Source organism: Phacochoerus africanus, chromosome 4 (genome assembly GCF_016906955.1).
Source record: "Phacochoerus africanus isolate WHEZ1 chromosome 4, ROS_Pafr_v1, whole genome shotgun sequence".
Taxonomy (NCBI): Eukaryota; Metazoa; Chordata; class Mammalia; order Artiodactyla; family Suidae; genus Phacochoerus; species Phacochoerus africanus.
The window spans coordinates 103,737,618-103,755,030 of record NC_062547.1 but is presented as its reverse complement, the minus strand read 5'-3'; the positions used below and the strand labels follow the sequence as shown (position 1 = coordinate 103,755,030).

General features: G+C 39.7%; 1 protein-coding gene across 1 annotated transcript in view; it reads right to left on the bottom strand.

Annotated features, from left to right (window-relative positions):
• Positions 1-2,542: 2,542 nt before the first annotated feature.
• LNPEP (leucyl and cystinyl aminopeptidase) overlaps positions 2,543-17,413 on the bottom strand; it is a 97,368-nt gene continuing 82,497 nt past the window's right edge. Inside the window, exons 14-18 of the mRNA XM_047778350.1 lie at positions 12,192-12,376; positions 10,353-10,514; positions 8,442-8,582; positions 7,707-7,788; positions 2,543-6,799 (exon numbers count right to left, since the gene is read on the bottom strand). Coding sequence (XP_047634306.1) covers positions 6,668-6,799; positions 7,707-7,788; positions 8,442-8,582; positions 10,353-10,514; positions 12,192-12,376 — 702 coding nt within the window. The 3' untranslated portion in view covers positions 2,543-6,667. The remainder of the gene's footprint in view (positions 6,800-7,706; positions 7,789-8,441; positions 8,583-10,352; positions 10,515-12,191; positions 12,377-17,413) is intronic.

Genomic DNA, 17,413 nt, shown 5'->3' with positions numbered 1-17,413 from the left:
ATAATGAGGGAAGAAAAGCAAATTACATATGTATACATAAAGGCATATATCATAGAGAACAAAATAACCACAAAACAACATATTAGATCCAGCTAAAGGAGAAAATAGATGTGAAAGGAAGAAGTAATCTGCTAATCTATGAAAATTTTCACTAGGTCCCTACATAGCCAGTGAAGGACTAAATACAAAATGAGAAATGAAAACATTCCTATGTATTAAGACTGTGCCCCTGCCAAAAACATACATCTACGACAAGTAAGCACACAACATACAACTCTTCTACAAGCTGTTGCCTACAGAGACAAGAAGGGGAGAAGGAAAAGTGGTCACACGCTCAGCCTCAATCTGCATTTAGTACCTTGACATCCACCCAAAGAACTAGATTTAAAAGATCGGTAACATGAAAACCTGTGTATACATTTTTTTTTTTGTCTTTTTGCTATTTCTTTGGGCCGCTCCCGCGGCATATGGAGGTTCCCAGGCTAGGGGTCGAATTGGAGCTGTAGCCACTGGCCTACGCCAGAGCCACAGCAACGTGGGATCCAAGCCATGTCTGCAACCTACACCACAGCTCACGGCAACGCCGGATCGTTAACCCACTGAGCAAGGGCAGGGACCGAACCAGCAACCTCATGGTTCCTAGTCGGATTCGTTAACCACTGCGCCACGACGGGAACTCTGTATACATTTCTTAAAAGTCATACTCTGTTCTTTCCCATTAACCACTACCCCACCCAGTAATCCCTCCCTCAGGGGAAAAAAAAAAAATCCAATTATTAAACTCTTGCCCACACAGGCAGTGAGGGAAGGGAGCAGAGGAGATCTATCATACATTTGGACCTCCACGTTTCACTATGTACCTACAGAGCCCAGCAAAGGACTGGGTACTAAATGAGAGAATATAAGGCATAGCAAACATATATTTTAAAAGTATACACACACACCCCCCGTGCTCCCCACCATATCTTCTTCCATTGCCCATTATGCAATGAGGGAAGGGGGCAGGGGAGGGGAGATTTTTCACAGAATCAATCTCAACTTTCATTAAGTTCCTAAATAGTCATGCAGAAGATTAGGTTCAAAATGAATGCTGAAAGAGGCAAAAACACTAAAAGAGGCAAAAACAAGCTCATGCCCCATTAAAACCCTCAAAAACAAAGCCAAATCCTAAAGTACTCTTACACTAACGCCCAGGCACACAGGTGATAGGGGAAGGTGAAAAACAAAGACCTCTGGATCTGGGCCTCTAGAAGTCGAAAGAAAACACTAGGTTTGAAGCGAGAGAACAAAAAACCCACAGACATTTATATATGTAAAAACAATGCAGCCCAGAAATCCCCTGCCACCCTGTTCCCCACCCCCCAACCCTGACCCCAGTCAAAACAACTATGCTAGTCATTGCCCAGACAGGCAAGAAGGGAAGGGGAGGAGAGATTTTTTTCATAGAATGAACCTTAATTTTCATCATGTGCCTAAGTATCCATGGAGAGGTTTAGGTACAAAACGAAGTAACAGGAAAGAGGAACAAAAACCCCTTATATACATTTTAAAAAGTACATATTCCTATCCTCGCAGCGGAGGGCATGACAGAGGTAAAAATAGTAATCTAGACTAAAACTATTGCCCACTGAGGCACCAAGAAATGGGGAAGAGATTTTCATACATCAGGACCTCCACATGCAAGCAAGGGATGCGTACTAAATACAAAAACACAATGTAGAAACACATTGTACATGTACAGGTTTCGAAAGTATATATCCTGCCCTTAGTCCCTTTCCACCCCTGCCCCCACCAAACTTCAAAAGCTCAAACTTCTGTCAAATTATTGCCTACATATAAAAGGGGGAGGGGAGGAGACTGCTGCACATACAGAACTGCATGGTTCACTAGCAACCCATACGTCCAAGTGAAGGACTGGTACCCAGTGAAATATAATAAGTAAAAACATGAATATATGTATTTAAAAAGTACCCCCATCCCCCAAAAGAAGGGCTGAAACTAATTAGCTAAGCCTCTAGCCATTGCCCACACGGGCAACAAGGGAAAGGGATGAGAGGAGACTGTTATACATCCGGACTCCTGTGTCTCATTAGGTACCTTACAGTCTGGGCACTCAATGAAAGGATTCAACATAGTAGTAAAAGCAGGAATATACAAGAAGCAAGTACACAGCCCTGCCTGCCACCCGCACCCCCCCCCCCCCAAACCAAACTCCAGCAACTACTCTACTAGCCATTGCCCCGTGGGCAACACAGGAAGGGGACAAGAGGAGACTGTCATACATGCGGACCTCCGTGTCTCATTAGGTACTTTCATGTCCTATGAGAAGGACATAGTACCAAATGGATTTGTTATAATACAAAAGTAGTATATTTATTTATATACAGTAAGTACATACCCCACTCTCTCCCACGCCACAAAACAAACTAGCTATTGCCCAAAGAGGCAAGGAGGAAAAGGGAAAAGATGTGTCATACTCTGAAGCTCAGTTTTCATTTAGTACATGTGCATTCATGCAAAGGAACACATATAAAATGAAATATTACAAAGTAGCTTAATATTTATATAATTTATGTACATTTGAAAGAAGGCTATACAACACTCCCCCCAACCCCCATCTCCTCAAGACTCGATTAGATCAGAACGAACTACAACTACTCAGTAATGTCCACATGGTCAACAGGAAGAAGGGTAAAGGGGACATTTGTCATACTTTTGGACCTTTATGGTTCACTAGATATCTACTTACCCATGAGAAGGATGAAATACAACATCAAACAACACCCACAAAATAGCAGTGCATTTGTACACATTTTTAAAAAGAACACACTCTGCTCTTACCCCAGTATTACCATCTTCCAAAAAAAGGAAATCAAATAACTACTCTGTAGCTCTTGCCCACAGAGGCAAAATAGAAAGGGTAGAAAAGATTTTCGTAGGACAGTTATTTCACTTTTCTTGTCAGGACAAAATATAATAAAAATTAAAGAATATAAAAACATATCAAAACATGTATGTACATTTAAAAAGAATATATTCGCAAAGAATCACTCAAATAAATCAATCAACTATCCCGTTAGCTGCTGCCCGTGCGGGCAATAAGGGAGAAGAGGAGGTTTATCATACTTTTAGACTTCCATTCTTTGTTTGGTACTTACTTGCCAGTGTGGAGAATGAAGCACAGAATCAAATAAAGCAAAACCCAGCAAAAAATATATACATAAGCTTTTTAGAGTACAAATGGGGGTGCAGGGGATGGAAGGAGAAAGGAAGCTCGTTAAAGAGAGTTAATTTCGATTTAAAAAAATTAACAAAGCTGAGGGGATAAAGAGGAGCCATATCACACCTATGAAATTCAGGTCCTATTTTTCAAACTCAGCTGGGGAACTGGTGTCCATGGTGATGGTACCTCTCTTGCGATGCATACACCTTCCCTGCAGCCCCATGAAATACATGGGCTTGTGTGACTGTTCAGCAACCTTACTGCAGATGATTGTTCCAGGTGCAGACTCTCAAAAGCCAACTCAGTAACCGGCTACCCAGCATCCAACCAACTCAGCACTTAACTTTCATTTCTTACTTTCCAATATTCTGGATTCTGTTCTGTACCCACTAAGACTGATGCAGCTCAATTCCCTCTATGTACCCAGAACTATTCTGATGGCTCTTTGTTCCTACAGTGGCTAAAGTCCAGTAAGTTGAAAACATGAATGGCAAAGAACATTAGAGTCAAGTAGAACCTGTGATGGTAAGAAAGTTCATGAGCACTAAAACAATGGCAAACAACACAATTTCACTTGAAAAGGTTTATATAAAACAAGATGGAGGAAGGCACTGCTTGAACATAATGTCTCTAATCTCTTGATATTAACAAAATCAGACTCCTTAGATGTCTACTTGCATAGGCTTTCAGCTCTCCCAAGTGTTTTCCTTCTACAACGTCAGATTTCCTATTGTCTTCCCTAATAATCTAGTGTGATGTGCCTTTTTATTAATTCAAGTAGACTATCTCTCTGCAATGAATCTAACACTTGTCGAACAAGTACTTAATTGTGTCATGGATCTATGTGCTCATATAAAAAAGCATTCTACAACTGCTGTGCTTCAGTCTATGTGAGTGCTGAGAAATACAGTGGCTAAATAAAATTTTGGAGAAAATAACTTCAAAAGCTCCAATTATACTTATTATACTATATGTCCTACCTATTCTTTTTTTTTCCCTGCCATACCTGTAGCAGGTGGAAGTTCCCAGGTCATGAACTGAACCTGCACCCCAGCAGTGACCTGAGCCTCTACAGTGAGAATGCCAGATCTTTAATCTACTGCTTCACGAGAGAACTCCTGTTATACCTATTATGTACCCTTATATTCCTGACTCAGAGTTAGTTTTTGAAAGCCCCGAATGGATGGGGTAACATAACATTAAAGAGTATGGAAATCCATGGGAAAATCTGAAGTGAACAACAAATGGTATGGATCTGCTGTCGTGGGAATGAGTGGCTTTTGAATACAAAGATAGAAATGGATCACGAATTATCTCTTTTTTAGTCCATGTTTTGATCAGGTTTTAATTATAACAACCCCCGCCCAACACACACACATTCACAGGAAAGGATGATATAATTCAAGACAAGATTTGCCATATGCAGAATTAACAGACATTACAGGAACAATGTAAAGATGGGCAGGTAAAACTAAAGACTCTTAACCGATTTTGAGAAGTAGCAAAATTTAAATTCTGTATCAAAGTGGACTTTAGTAATATAGTAAAAAAAAACCAGCAACCAAAAAAAAAAAAAACTTCAAAAGTTTAGTATTTTTCCCCACTCTAAAAATATAAAAACACACTAACTTTTGAATGGCAACTAAATTATCACTGATTTACTGAAGCACAAGAGGAATAAAGACCTATAATCACCCTAGTTTCAAGAAAACATTTTCAGATGATTATGCTATTCTCAGGTAATAATATTTTCCACTCTAAAACAGAGAGATAAATGCAAATTTAGAATAGACTAAATTGGGGGAAAACATACTAGGACTAAAGAAGGCTATCTTTTAGCTTCTATTCCCAGCCTCTTAAGTTTTGTCATATAAAAATATTTTCATAAAATAAAATATAATTTACACAGTCCCAATATTCTCCCTTTATACCTGCTGAATAATAATAATAAAAAAGGAACCTTTCCCACTGTCTGATTGTGTGGAGTGTTTTACGTGCTCAAGAATGGGTAAATACCCTTTTTATGTATGTAGATGTTTTCAAGCAAAATATAAAGTGTAAGAATTATTAGGAAGAAAACTTTTCTCTTAAGAACCAAAGAAACACAACAATCTAGGTTAAGTCTGCATAGCTCAAAAAATTCAAGTACAGTGTTTCTCCTTTAGAAGGAGTAAAATTACCATAGAGTTTTGGATTCTTTTTCTTTCTTCCTTTCGTTCTTTCTTCCTTTCTTTCTTTCTTTCACCATTTCTTATAATCTGTTTGGCCATGACAAAACAAAACTTTGATTTTTTTTTTAAATAAAGAAAAGTACTATTTTTGACAGTAGAAAACATTCAAAGCCCACCATATTCAACCTAAATCAGCTTACTCCTACTCACATTCTCTTTATTCCTTTAAGGTACTATGGTGAACTTCAAACAAAAATGTTCAATTTTCCAAAGGCCCTATTTTAAAATATGCTTCTACTATGTGACTCTATCATATAAAATGAAAATACATCATGGGTATGATTCAGAGAAAGTTTCTATGATCTATCATGCCAAAAAGCAACTGAAATGGTATTCTTAGAAATAAAGCCATAATAAGAGACACCAGTATTTCAAAAATGCTTTTGCCATAAATGTAGAAATACTTATTCATAACATAAGGTATACTTATGGCAGGGAGTGATTAAAGGTGTACAGATTTGGAGAATACTGGAATTCATGAGTAAAATAATTCGAATTAATGCTAACTCAGTTTGAAATATTTTTCTGAAAGATGAAAAAGAGAGGGTTAAATATTTGGAAAATTTAATCTTTTGGCCTTGCTATTTATCTTTACAATACAACAAAAATTTAAAAATTCTGTAGCACCTGGCTAGTCTTCAGAAAAAAAAAAGTAGTTATAAACTTTTTCCAGAAAATAAAGGATTATTCAAAACCCCAAATCAAAGTAGATCTGCACACCTGAGGTTCTACGGTTGCATGCTTCGTCGACTTCATTATCATACTTTCTGAAGCTAACTCTGAACCACATTCAAATAACATCAACAAGAAGCAACAAATGGCTAACAAATCAGCAGCCTGCAAAGATGGTGGCTCCCACAGCAGCTTTTTCCTTATTTCATGATGTCAGTACCTTCCAGATTCTAAGAAACAGAATTCCAAACAGATGTTTTCCCCCATTTGAATATCTTCAAAGTAGAAAAATTACCCATTGTTTTTGTAGATGGTTGGCATACAGGTGAATATAATTTTGTAATAAATAACTACACACTGCCAAAGACATGTCAGAAAAGACAGATGAAAAATACAGATGGGCCCTGAGCAAACGAGAACTCCTTAAGAGTGCAAACAACTCAGCAGCCATCCTGGTTTCACCTTGGCTTTTGCAAAAGCAGCAGAGCCCAAGTTAACAAGCTCTCTGAGTGGGTGACAGAATGAGGGGCAGGTGTGAATGCTACAGCCAGGACATCAGACTTTTATGGTTCTTCTCCATCCACTGGATGTTCAACTGAATAACTTCCAAAGCCTCCTGCACACAACGAAGACGAAAGGTTGCCTCTGACTGATTTCCAAAGAATGCCTGGACCTGTAAGTGGCACACAGAAGTATTTCAAAAGAAGAAAAGAATGCCACATCTTAGGTAACTGTGAATATTCCTTTTCAAATAAACTTAACTTAGTGAAAGCTCTGCTGATGTCTTAAGAGACGAGATGTACTTTAATATATAAGGAGTTTTTACATAGAGGTCCCCATCAAATATGGTAGAATCTGAAGTAATTTTAAAAACAAATTCCCCTATTCCCAAAAGATAAATTTTTAAAATTTAAAATAGAGGAGTTCCTGGAGTTCCCATTGTGGTGCAGCAGAAACAAATACGACTAGGAGCCATGAGGTTGTGGGTTCCATCCCTGGCCTCGATCAGTGGGTTAAGGATCCGGTGCTGCCGTGGGCTTCGGTATAGGTCACAGATGTGGCCAGGATCCTGTGTTGCTGTGGCTGTGCCATAGGCCAGTAGCTGTAGCTTCAATTCGACCCCTATCCTGGGAACCTCCATAAGCTGCAGGTGTGGCCCTAAAAAGACAAAAAAAAAAAAAAACCCCATAAAATTTAAAATAGAAAAAAAAAAGGGCTAAGTATCAGTAAATAAGATAGAGTCTAAACTTATGACTGGTGCCCAATTTTATTTACCCCTGGAATGGAATTCTTTAAGAACAATTTAATCACCACTTAAAAAGGAACTTAAAATATGTTGATCTTAAGTCAAAAAATTATTTGTATGAGACAAAGGAATACTGTTGAAAATGGAATCAGAAATTTCTCCTCATTGCTGTATATCCATCCTTTAGAAATCATTCCAGTGCAGAATCATTAGAGTTGATGAAGGCAGACAGAGGGACAGGATTTGGCATGAGCAGCCACCATGTGACTTAAACTGAGCAGCCTGAGGGGGAAAGGCTTACCCAGTCTCCCAAACAGCACTTTACACAACCAACCTCAGAAAAATGTGTCCTTGTTGCAAACAGGTGAGTTGATCCAGCCACAATACTTTGTATGGTATAGGACCCCAGATGGAACCTGAAGAAAGGCAAATAGAAGAGTGAAAAGCAAAAATAATGAGTCAGCTTCTGGTAAGCAAAGTTGCTGAGTGCAAAGGGAATGCAGAATGTAAGGCAGAGGATCCCGCTCCTGGGAATAGCGGCTGGCTCTGTCAGGAGATGTCCTCCACACACCTACTGCCAGTGGGAGGAAATGGCAGGCAAAGGCAGAGTCAGGGAGGTCCAGGTAAATTATTCCATTTGTCTACTCAAAAACCACATCATACACCCAGAAGTGTCATTACTGCTTTAAAAGAAAAAAGGAGCCACATGTGCAGTCAAGCTGGGTGTGAGTTCTTAACTGATCCCTTGGAAGTGAGGAGCTATTTTCAACACATGTAATTAAACAGCTTTTCTGAAACAGTCCATGGCCAAGGCCAAGCTAAGTGAACTAACTGGTGTCAGGCAAGGTTGGGCTTGATTAGTACTTAAGCGGAACACCACTGTTAAATGATTCGCAGTATGGAATTATGTTTACAAATGTAAATATTTCTGGTGTTTTAGTTAAACTGTCCCTGAAGCATTTTTCCTCTCATAGCAAAACATAACTCTTATGAACCAATCCAACCCTGGGAACTTCTTTCAAATGCAGAGCCCGAGAATATGAAAAGTCAGTATCTCTGAGAAACTTACTTCTGAACAAGCGTATTCCAGTTTTCTTTGACAAAATCCCATGCCAGTAAGTGTCCAGGAAAATGTCGGCCCACTGTCCTAATGATAAATGATAGCTTTTGGGTGCGAATGATGTCTCCGCTGAGGCTATTTTTCATTAACCTGAGGAGCAAAGCAGATTTAGCTTCCAAAATAATTATTCATGACTGAATTTAAACCAGTACTGGTCTCCTAACTAAAGCCCTGTGGCAATTCAGGAAATACACGTTTTTGGGTTAGTCTAACACTCATTAACAGAGTGAAAGCTTGTCATTTTCTTAAATGAAGGAAAAATTCACCAGTGAGATAAGCTTAAATATAGGCTCACATAATAATAAATAGTTCTTGACATAGTAAGGACATTTAGGAAATAAATTCTAGTACAATTTATTTTAATTCTGAAGACTGATTTTTCTCTCAAAAACTGATAATTTGAGTAGGGAGATACCTCATTACTCTTAAAAAACTGAGCTGTTTGATATGAAAATGAACATACATTTCAGAATATACTCAATAAATGTATCAATACTTCATGTGTACTAGGTAATGTTCTAAATTCTTAAACAACAATGCTTGAAATAGGCCGTTACTACATATCCTGGTTTTATAGTTTAAGAAGCTGAGGTTATGTAATTGCCCCAGTTACATACACAGTTAATAAATACTACGGCCTGGCATTTGAACCTAAGCAGTTCTCATCTATCTCATCTACTGTGTTTTACTATGTGATAATAAATGCTCAGAGTGAGAAAATACACACCCCTAAAAGAATGAAGCAGTGTTTCAAACTGGGAAAAAAGCCCAAATGCTCCTCAAGACATGATGGGTTAAATAAGCTATGATAGAGCCATGTTATGGAATATTATGCAGCTACTAAAAAAAGAAGTAGGCTTTATGAACTGATATGGCAAATCTCAAAGAATGACCACTCACTGAAAAGAACATCACAGAACACTGGGTATAGTATAAACCCGTAAATACACAGAACGTGACTGACACTGTTAAGAGAGAAGTGGATGAGAGCAGAAGTGAAGGATCAAACGAGGGATACTTTCATGTTTTATTCCATCTTCTTAGGTATTGCTTAAATACTTTACGGTGGCACCTGATCAGTGTATAACTAGCTTAACAAAATTATTACTAATTTTAAAACAAAACCTTTACTCTATATGCTTGGATCAGAGGCTGGCTACTACTTTAAAGAAAATGACTATTTACAATGTATCCTTTGGAGAGTGGGTATGGGAAAGTGAAAATATTTCTGGGACACTCTTGTGATTTATCTGAGCAAAATTATACAAGAGAAGTAACAAGACCCAAACACCTCCCTCCACCCCTCTTCCTGGTACTGACTTCCAAGATACTGCACATTTCTCTTGGCTACTTAGAGCTCCTCTCCCCTGCCCCTGCTTGTTCTTCCTGTCAGGGGGCGCTACTCAATGTCCTTGCCCCCATGTCTGGGTCTTCTTCAGCTGAGCATGAAAAAGGAAAAGTCTGCCAAATTCACATTAAGGCCGTGTATAAGCTTCTACACACGGTCTTTTTCTCAAGTGGCTGCATTTCCAAAATGACAGCCAGGACAGAACAATGCCTTGACCAAAAAGAATGAAGCCCTAACTGTGGAATGAAAGATAACGTGCCAAGGGGATAAAAACGTTTTAAGCAGAAAGCAGCGCTGTGACCCTCAGCATCTCCAATCCCTGCTGGGAAAAGCACTATCTGCCTATGGGTACAGGTCCTGAAGTGAAGCCCTGCACGTGCGGGCCCCTCACCACACCGTCGAAGCCAGGTGTGGCCTGTGAGCACAGGGAGGAAAAGGGGGCTTCCCCACACGAAAAGCACAATGTTTTATGCTTCTGGTTTCTACAGGTCACTCCTTTGTTGGTTTCATACCAGTAAAGTTTCCATACATCCTCTGAGCTGGCAAGAGCTTCAAGTATTTTATTCTTCTCTGCTTCAGAGCCTCCAGAGACATATTTGCTTAAGAGGAACGACCAGCCTTTGTCCGTTTTTGCTCCAACCTTGAACACAGTCGTCATGACATCAGTAGGTAGGCTATAAGAGAGGTGGTCAAATATGAGAAGAACAAGAAAAAACCCTGGATACAAAGGCAAGGAATTGACTGGTGGCAGTGTTTTGGGGGACAGAGCAGGTAATGACAAGAAGACTCCTGACTACACAATACTCAAGAAAATGATTAATTCAGTGGCTGCTACTTTCCTAGTGGTGTGACTAAAAGAACACCAATCCAGTTAAAACAATAATTATTCACTGTGAACCCACAAAGACCCACGCAGGCAAGAGGCTGGACACTGTGAGGGAGAAAAATGAGACATGGTCTCTGCCCTCTGTGAATTCATAGGCTATTACCAGTATGGAACAGTAAATGTATACATCATGATATGGTGTGGTAAGTTCACTTCCATGGTAGAAATACAGCAGCAAATGTAGAAGGAGGGGTGAGCTAAGGAGAAGGAACTCAGTTTTCTACCTTTATTAAGATCTCAGAGCTGGAGAGCACCTGCACGGGTTATCTAAATACCCCACCCCAACTCTCCACCTGATGCTTGAATATTTTTCCATAATGTCCAGTAAGGAACCTGGAGTGAACCAATCATCAGCAAAAAGATTTCTACTAACTGCACCTGCTATGTTGTATGCCTAAATTACAAGAGACCTGTTTGATACCTCTCACCCACTAAGATGGCTGCTAGCAAAACCCAGAGGATAAGTCTTGGCAAGGATGCAGAGAAACCCTTGTGCACTGTTGGTAGGAATGTAAAATACTGCAGCCCCCATGGGAAAGAGTATGGGGATTCTAATAAAATTAAAAACAGAACCACTATAGGACCCAGCAACCCCACTTATAGAAATATATCAGAAAGATGTGATGCAGGGTCTCAAAGAGGTATCTGTACACCTAAGTTCAGAGCAGCATTATTCATGAAAGCCTCAAGGTGAAAGCAACCCAAATGTCTATCAGTGGATGAAGGGGTTAACAAAATGTGGTATATACCTACAGTGGGTTAGTCAGCCTTCAAAAGAAAGGAAATTCTGACATATGCTACAGCATGGATGAATTTTATTTTATTTATTTATTTATTTATTTTTGCCTCTTCTAGGGCCGCTCCTACGGCAAATGGAGGTTCCCAGGTTAGGGGTCTAATCGGAGCTGCAGCTGCCAGCCCACACCAGAGCCACAGCAACGTGGGATCTGAGCCACATCTGTGACCCACACCACAGCTCACACAACACCGGATCCTTAACCCACTGAGCAAGGCCAGGGATTGAACCTGCAACCTCATGGTTCCTAGTCAGATTCATTAACCACTGTGCCACAACGGGAGCTCCAGCATGGATGAATCTTGAGGACATTATGTTAATGGAAATAAGCCAATCACAAACAAACAATGTATGATTTCAATGAGGTATTGAGAGGAGTAAAACTCCTGAAACAGAAAGTAGAATGTGTCTGGCTGGAGCTGGGGTGAGGGGAAAATGGGTAGCTGTTGTTTGGGTAAAGAGTTTCAGTTTTGTGAGATCAAAGAGTTCTGGAGATTTGTTGCACAACAATGTGAATATACTTACGCTACTGAGGTGTACACTTGAAAATTAAGATACTAAACTTTATGTTTTAACATCTGTGACCCAGGATATAAAGTTCCTGGCCTCAGGGTGTGGTGTCAGGTACAGAGGAGGAGGAGCAGTCATGGGAGCAGAAGGACACCTCACCTCTGAGTCCCATTGGATGCCATCCAATCATTAAACAGCTTCAGGGCAGCAGTGCTGCAGTTCTCCAGGTCATGGGTGCAAGCAAAGTCCAGCAAGACCGACCGAAGCTCTCGAGCAGATGGGGTGCCCTCATCAGTCCAAGTCTGCTGTTGGATTTGGCTTTGAAGCAACTTATATACCTTGGTCTAGAAAGACAAGATGGATTATGAGAGAGTAGTAGTAATTAGGACAACCAGAAAAATTGGGACAACTAGATCTCTTTTTTCCAACATTTACCCAAAAAGAAAAAAAAGGTGTATGTGGGGGGGGCATAGATATTACTCACTAAATACCAACTGACATGGGAGGCCCACATACAGCTGGGATGAAGCCATTCAATAACAAAGGCTATAAATAAGGCTGCTGTAGCCAAGAGGGACTTAATCACAAAAGACAGAGAGAATTAATGACTTCTGTGCAGTAGGGAACTTTTCTTTGGTGTGTACTCAGCTAGAAGTTATTTTTCTACGAAAAAGGATCACCTATAACCACTTCTGGAAGGAAGCTGGAACTTCCTGACCTTGTGACTTTAGAATCTGTAAATCCATTAAGCAATGAGAGAAAAATATACTTCTTTCCTGAGAGGTAGCTGTTTAAGTTTTTCTGAATTCAATATAAAGGAATACTTTAAAATATCACCTAGTTTGATGCTATAACAAATTAATATCCATCAAATTAGCAAGCAAATGAGGCCTGCAGGGAAGAATAAGTTATTTATATATATATTTTTTGTTCTCCTTGCCTAACCTTTTATTTAAAAAATTTTCAAACCTACAGAAAAGCTACAGGAATACTAACATGAATACTCATATGCTAGATTCCCTGGTTTAACACTCATACATTTGCTTTGTTTCTGTGTGTATAACACACATATACATATATTTATTTTCTGGTTTTCGCTCAACCCCATGAAAGTAAGTTACAGGTAATCATATTTCATTTATAAAAACTTCAGCATGCAATTCCCTCCAAAAAGAACATTCTCCTAAGTAACTGTAACAGCACACTTAAGAAAATTAACCATTATTCAATAATAACTTCTACTATTAGAATAATTGTTATAATTACTTTGACTCAGATGTCATTCTTATATGTATACTTGTAGAATTAAGAAACCAACAAATCTCTTATTCCTTTTTCATCTCTTCACAAAACAAAAGGGTGCAAGCTGTTCATAGTACATGGAACTATTTCCACATAGCAAGCTGTAGTCCGCGGGGAGGAGTGAGGGCACAGGGGAGTTCAAATATTATCATAGGAAATATGTATTTATGAATATCACTGAAAGGAAAAATTCTAATGTAAAAAATGCTTAAAGGTATTTTTCAGAAAGCTTTTATGACTACAAATAAGGAGATTCAAAATGAAGACAATTTATAGTCATACCCCACCCTTGGGGTTCTCAGCACAGGGGGGTTTCTTCCCATGGGCTCTTCTTTTTTTGGGGGGTGCCACACCCACGGCATGTGGAGGTTCCCAGGCTAGGGGTCAAATTGGAGCTGTAGCTGCTGGCCTATGCCACAGCCACAGCAATGCTGGATCCTTAACCCACTGAGTGAGGCCAGGGATCGAAGCTGAGTCCTCATGGATGCTAGTCAGGTTCATTTCAGCTGAGCCACAATGGGAACTCTAGCCATGGGCCCTTCTTATCACCACTGTTACCATTATGCCTCATCTCAAGTACCATGGATGACCACATACCACAAAACCTTTAAACCCCAAATTAGTGCAAGTTCTTCACAGAGCATAATACTCTTCTAGAGGGCCACTGTTTACTTAAAATGAATCTGGGTCAGAGAGAGTTTTAAACCGCTCAGGCCATTTTCTCAGACCTTCTCTGAATAAGTCCCTTGTGGAGCTGACTATGAGAATGGAAAAAAGAATCCATGCAAGAAGGACTCAAGGTTTGTGGTAAAATGTCAACTCCCTTTTGTTTGTTTGCTTCAAAAGCAATGAAATACAGAACAGACACCTTGCAGAACGTGTGAATGACAAAGCCTGTGAGTCATCAGGAGGATGTGAAATCAAAAATACCTGCCAAGCCGACAGGGCAAGGAATGCAAAAGCAATCAGGAGATCCTGCCGGATACACACCACTGCACTGGCGCATGCTGACTTTCACTGGCCTGACCTTCTCAATGGCATCATGAGAGCAAACCAGCCCAAATGACTGATGAATAAAACAAATTTGAAAGCTACTCATAAATGTCAAACAGAGATAATGGAAGCATGAGAGAAAAAAAAGAAGTCTGATACTTGCAGTACCATTAAAAAACTCAATGGAGAAAAACGGCAAAGATCCTTGAGTGTTTACTCAAAAATAAGAAGCCAGTGGGGCAGCTCCCACCGCAGCTCAAGTGGAAATGAATCTGACTAGCATCCATGAGGATGCAGGTTTGATCCCTGGCCTTGCTCAGTGGGTTAAGGATCTGGAGTTGTCATGAGCTCTGGTGTAGGCCAGTAGCTAACTAGAGCTCCAATTAGACCCTTAGCCTGGGAACCTCCATATGCCGTGGGTGCAGCCCTAAAAAGACAAAAAGCAAAAAAGCCAGTGGGGGCTGAGGCCTGGAGGGGGATCGCACTTGTGAGTACTGGAAGCAAGGGAGGAAACCTGACAAAGATGCTAACGCTAATTCCTGAGCACATATTCCATTAGCACTACAGAGTGTGACTTTATAGTTATTCCCTGTATCAAAGAGTCAAGAGAAAGTCTCCAAATGGTTGATTTTATTTATTTCAAAAAAATTATTATTTTTTTCTTTTTTTGGCTGCACCCAAGGCATATGGAAGTTCTCGGGCCAGGGATCAAATCTGAGCCAGAGCTGTGACCTATACCTCAGCTGTGGCAACACCAGCAGCAACAGGCTGGGGTGGAACCAGTGCCCTGAGAGAGACAAGCTGGATCATTAACCTACTGCACCATAGCATGACCCTCGCCCCCCCCGAATAGTTGATTTTAAACATGTTTCAAATGATAACATAAAAGAGTAAAATATTTTATTTAAAAAGAATAATTCTGTTTTTAGAAAACTTGGATTACAAAATATCATTATTATAAGTAATCCAGGTTATATTTTTAATATGTAAATCACAGCAAGTGTTTCAAATTATCTTTCCTATTTAGAAATAAAATTAAACCTGTTTTCTCATGGTTCTACATTAATTTTTTGCAATTTAAATTTATTAAACAATAGCATTCACTCCTCTGATTTCACAAAGATGGCTGGGAAAGGGAATAAATTGATGAATTATACAAGCTATGTACACTGGATATGCAATAAAATACAACAACAATAACAAAATGATTTTAAAAATAAAATAGACAAGGCAAGATGCTGGCACTTACGTATTACATTTTGATTTACTGCTTTAATTTTACACTGATGTACTCAAGGAGTTCTTTCTTGGGTCAACTGAGCATCTTAAAACTCAAGTGTCAGCTTTTATTGCAAAAGGTTTATCCCGCCAATCCCTCATATGTAAAAGAATGACAGACTTATATGTGATGAAAAAGGATTATGACTGAGATCAGGTTTTAGCATCCGAAGTGAACAATCTGACCTAATTCAAATGTGCCTCCAGACTACCTATCACAACACCACAAGAGACATCATAAAATGTATATATAGGTAGTATGTGTTATGTGGGCATGTGCAGCCTAAGTAACAAAATGACCAAAAAATGTACATAGTGCTCTGGTGACACAGACTTTAAAATTAATTAGACACAAATACTATCTGAAGATTGGATCTAAGGACTCAGAAAGGTCTGCCATTCCAACCTCAACTATAGTGTATCATATTTCCTATTTTGAGATTTTCACACTACCAGAATGCCCTGAGATTAGAGTAAGAATTTTAAAGAGGCAGTTTCTCCCTCTTGAATTAAAACTAATATGACTTTTAACTAACAATGAAGTGCATGAAGACAGTCAAAGGGCCTATGGCCTTATGAACACGGACTAAGCCTCCTGCCCTTGCCCTCTAACCACCAGTCCCTCGGACCCTACCATAAACTATGCTCTGAATAAACACATACCTACCCAGCAGACTGGAAATCACCATTTGGGATGAAGATGCAGAGTTAGTTGGGTGTCGCGGTAGGAGAACACTCAAAAGATCTAGCTTTTTGAAATGAGTTCCACATCTGTGTTCTCAGCCCAGGGGGGGAGCTTGGGGTAGGTACCACGTGCTTCCTGACACTAGACCCGCAACAGAGTTCATGGCAAGAGGCTGGCAGAAGAGTGGCTTCTGCCATCATGAAATTTATTAAGACTTCCTACTAGTTTTACTTTAAAAGGTCACTTTAAAAAAGGAAAAAAAAAATGACGGCAAGAAACAGTTTCAGTTTTTCCAACAAAAGGGTATCGTTTGAAAGGTGACATTGCTAGAACCCTAATTTAAAATACACCCACGTAACACATAGAGCAGACTTTGGAGTGGAACGCATCTGCGTTTGAATTTCAGCTTTATAATTTACTAGGTAAGTGACTTTATGATTATTTAGTCTCCTCATCTACAATGGGGGTAGAAGTGCCTACTTGGCATTGTGTGAGGCATAAAAGCGGTAATCTACATTGAACACTAAGCAGGGTGTGCACATATAATAAGCACTGAAATGTGCTTGTTTCTGGTATGTTTCACTCCTTTATTCATTCAGCATTTCTTGAGTGTCATGGTGGGCTGGGTCACATTCCAGGTGCTGGTTTTTATTAAGGCTGGTAATTGAAAGCCTTATGAAAGAGAAGAATGATAAACTTTTCGGTAATTAGAAGATAGCTCAGAAATCATCTACAAAAGCATCTCACCTATGGGTAGCGTTGGGGGTCCGATCAGAAACTTGTGAGGGAGATGCTTTTCAAGCTCCATATGGCCCCCTGCCCTGCACTCCCTCCCGTCACTGAGATCAGGCATGCGACAAGGGACGGCATCACAGGGGATGGCACCACAGGACAGTGAGAGCCGCAGAAAAGAGGGTGTTAAAGAGAAAGGATGCCATCCAACCTCTTCCTTTTATCAGTGAAGACACCAAAATCCTAAAAGACTTATTCGGATTCCTAGCCCCACACTCTCTTCTTTTTCCTGAAAGCTGTTTTTTGCATGGTCCTTGGAAAAACTGCCTAGTTTATAAAGCAAATCTTGCTGTCAGAATGTGATCCAGAGAGTTAGATAAGACAAAGAATC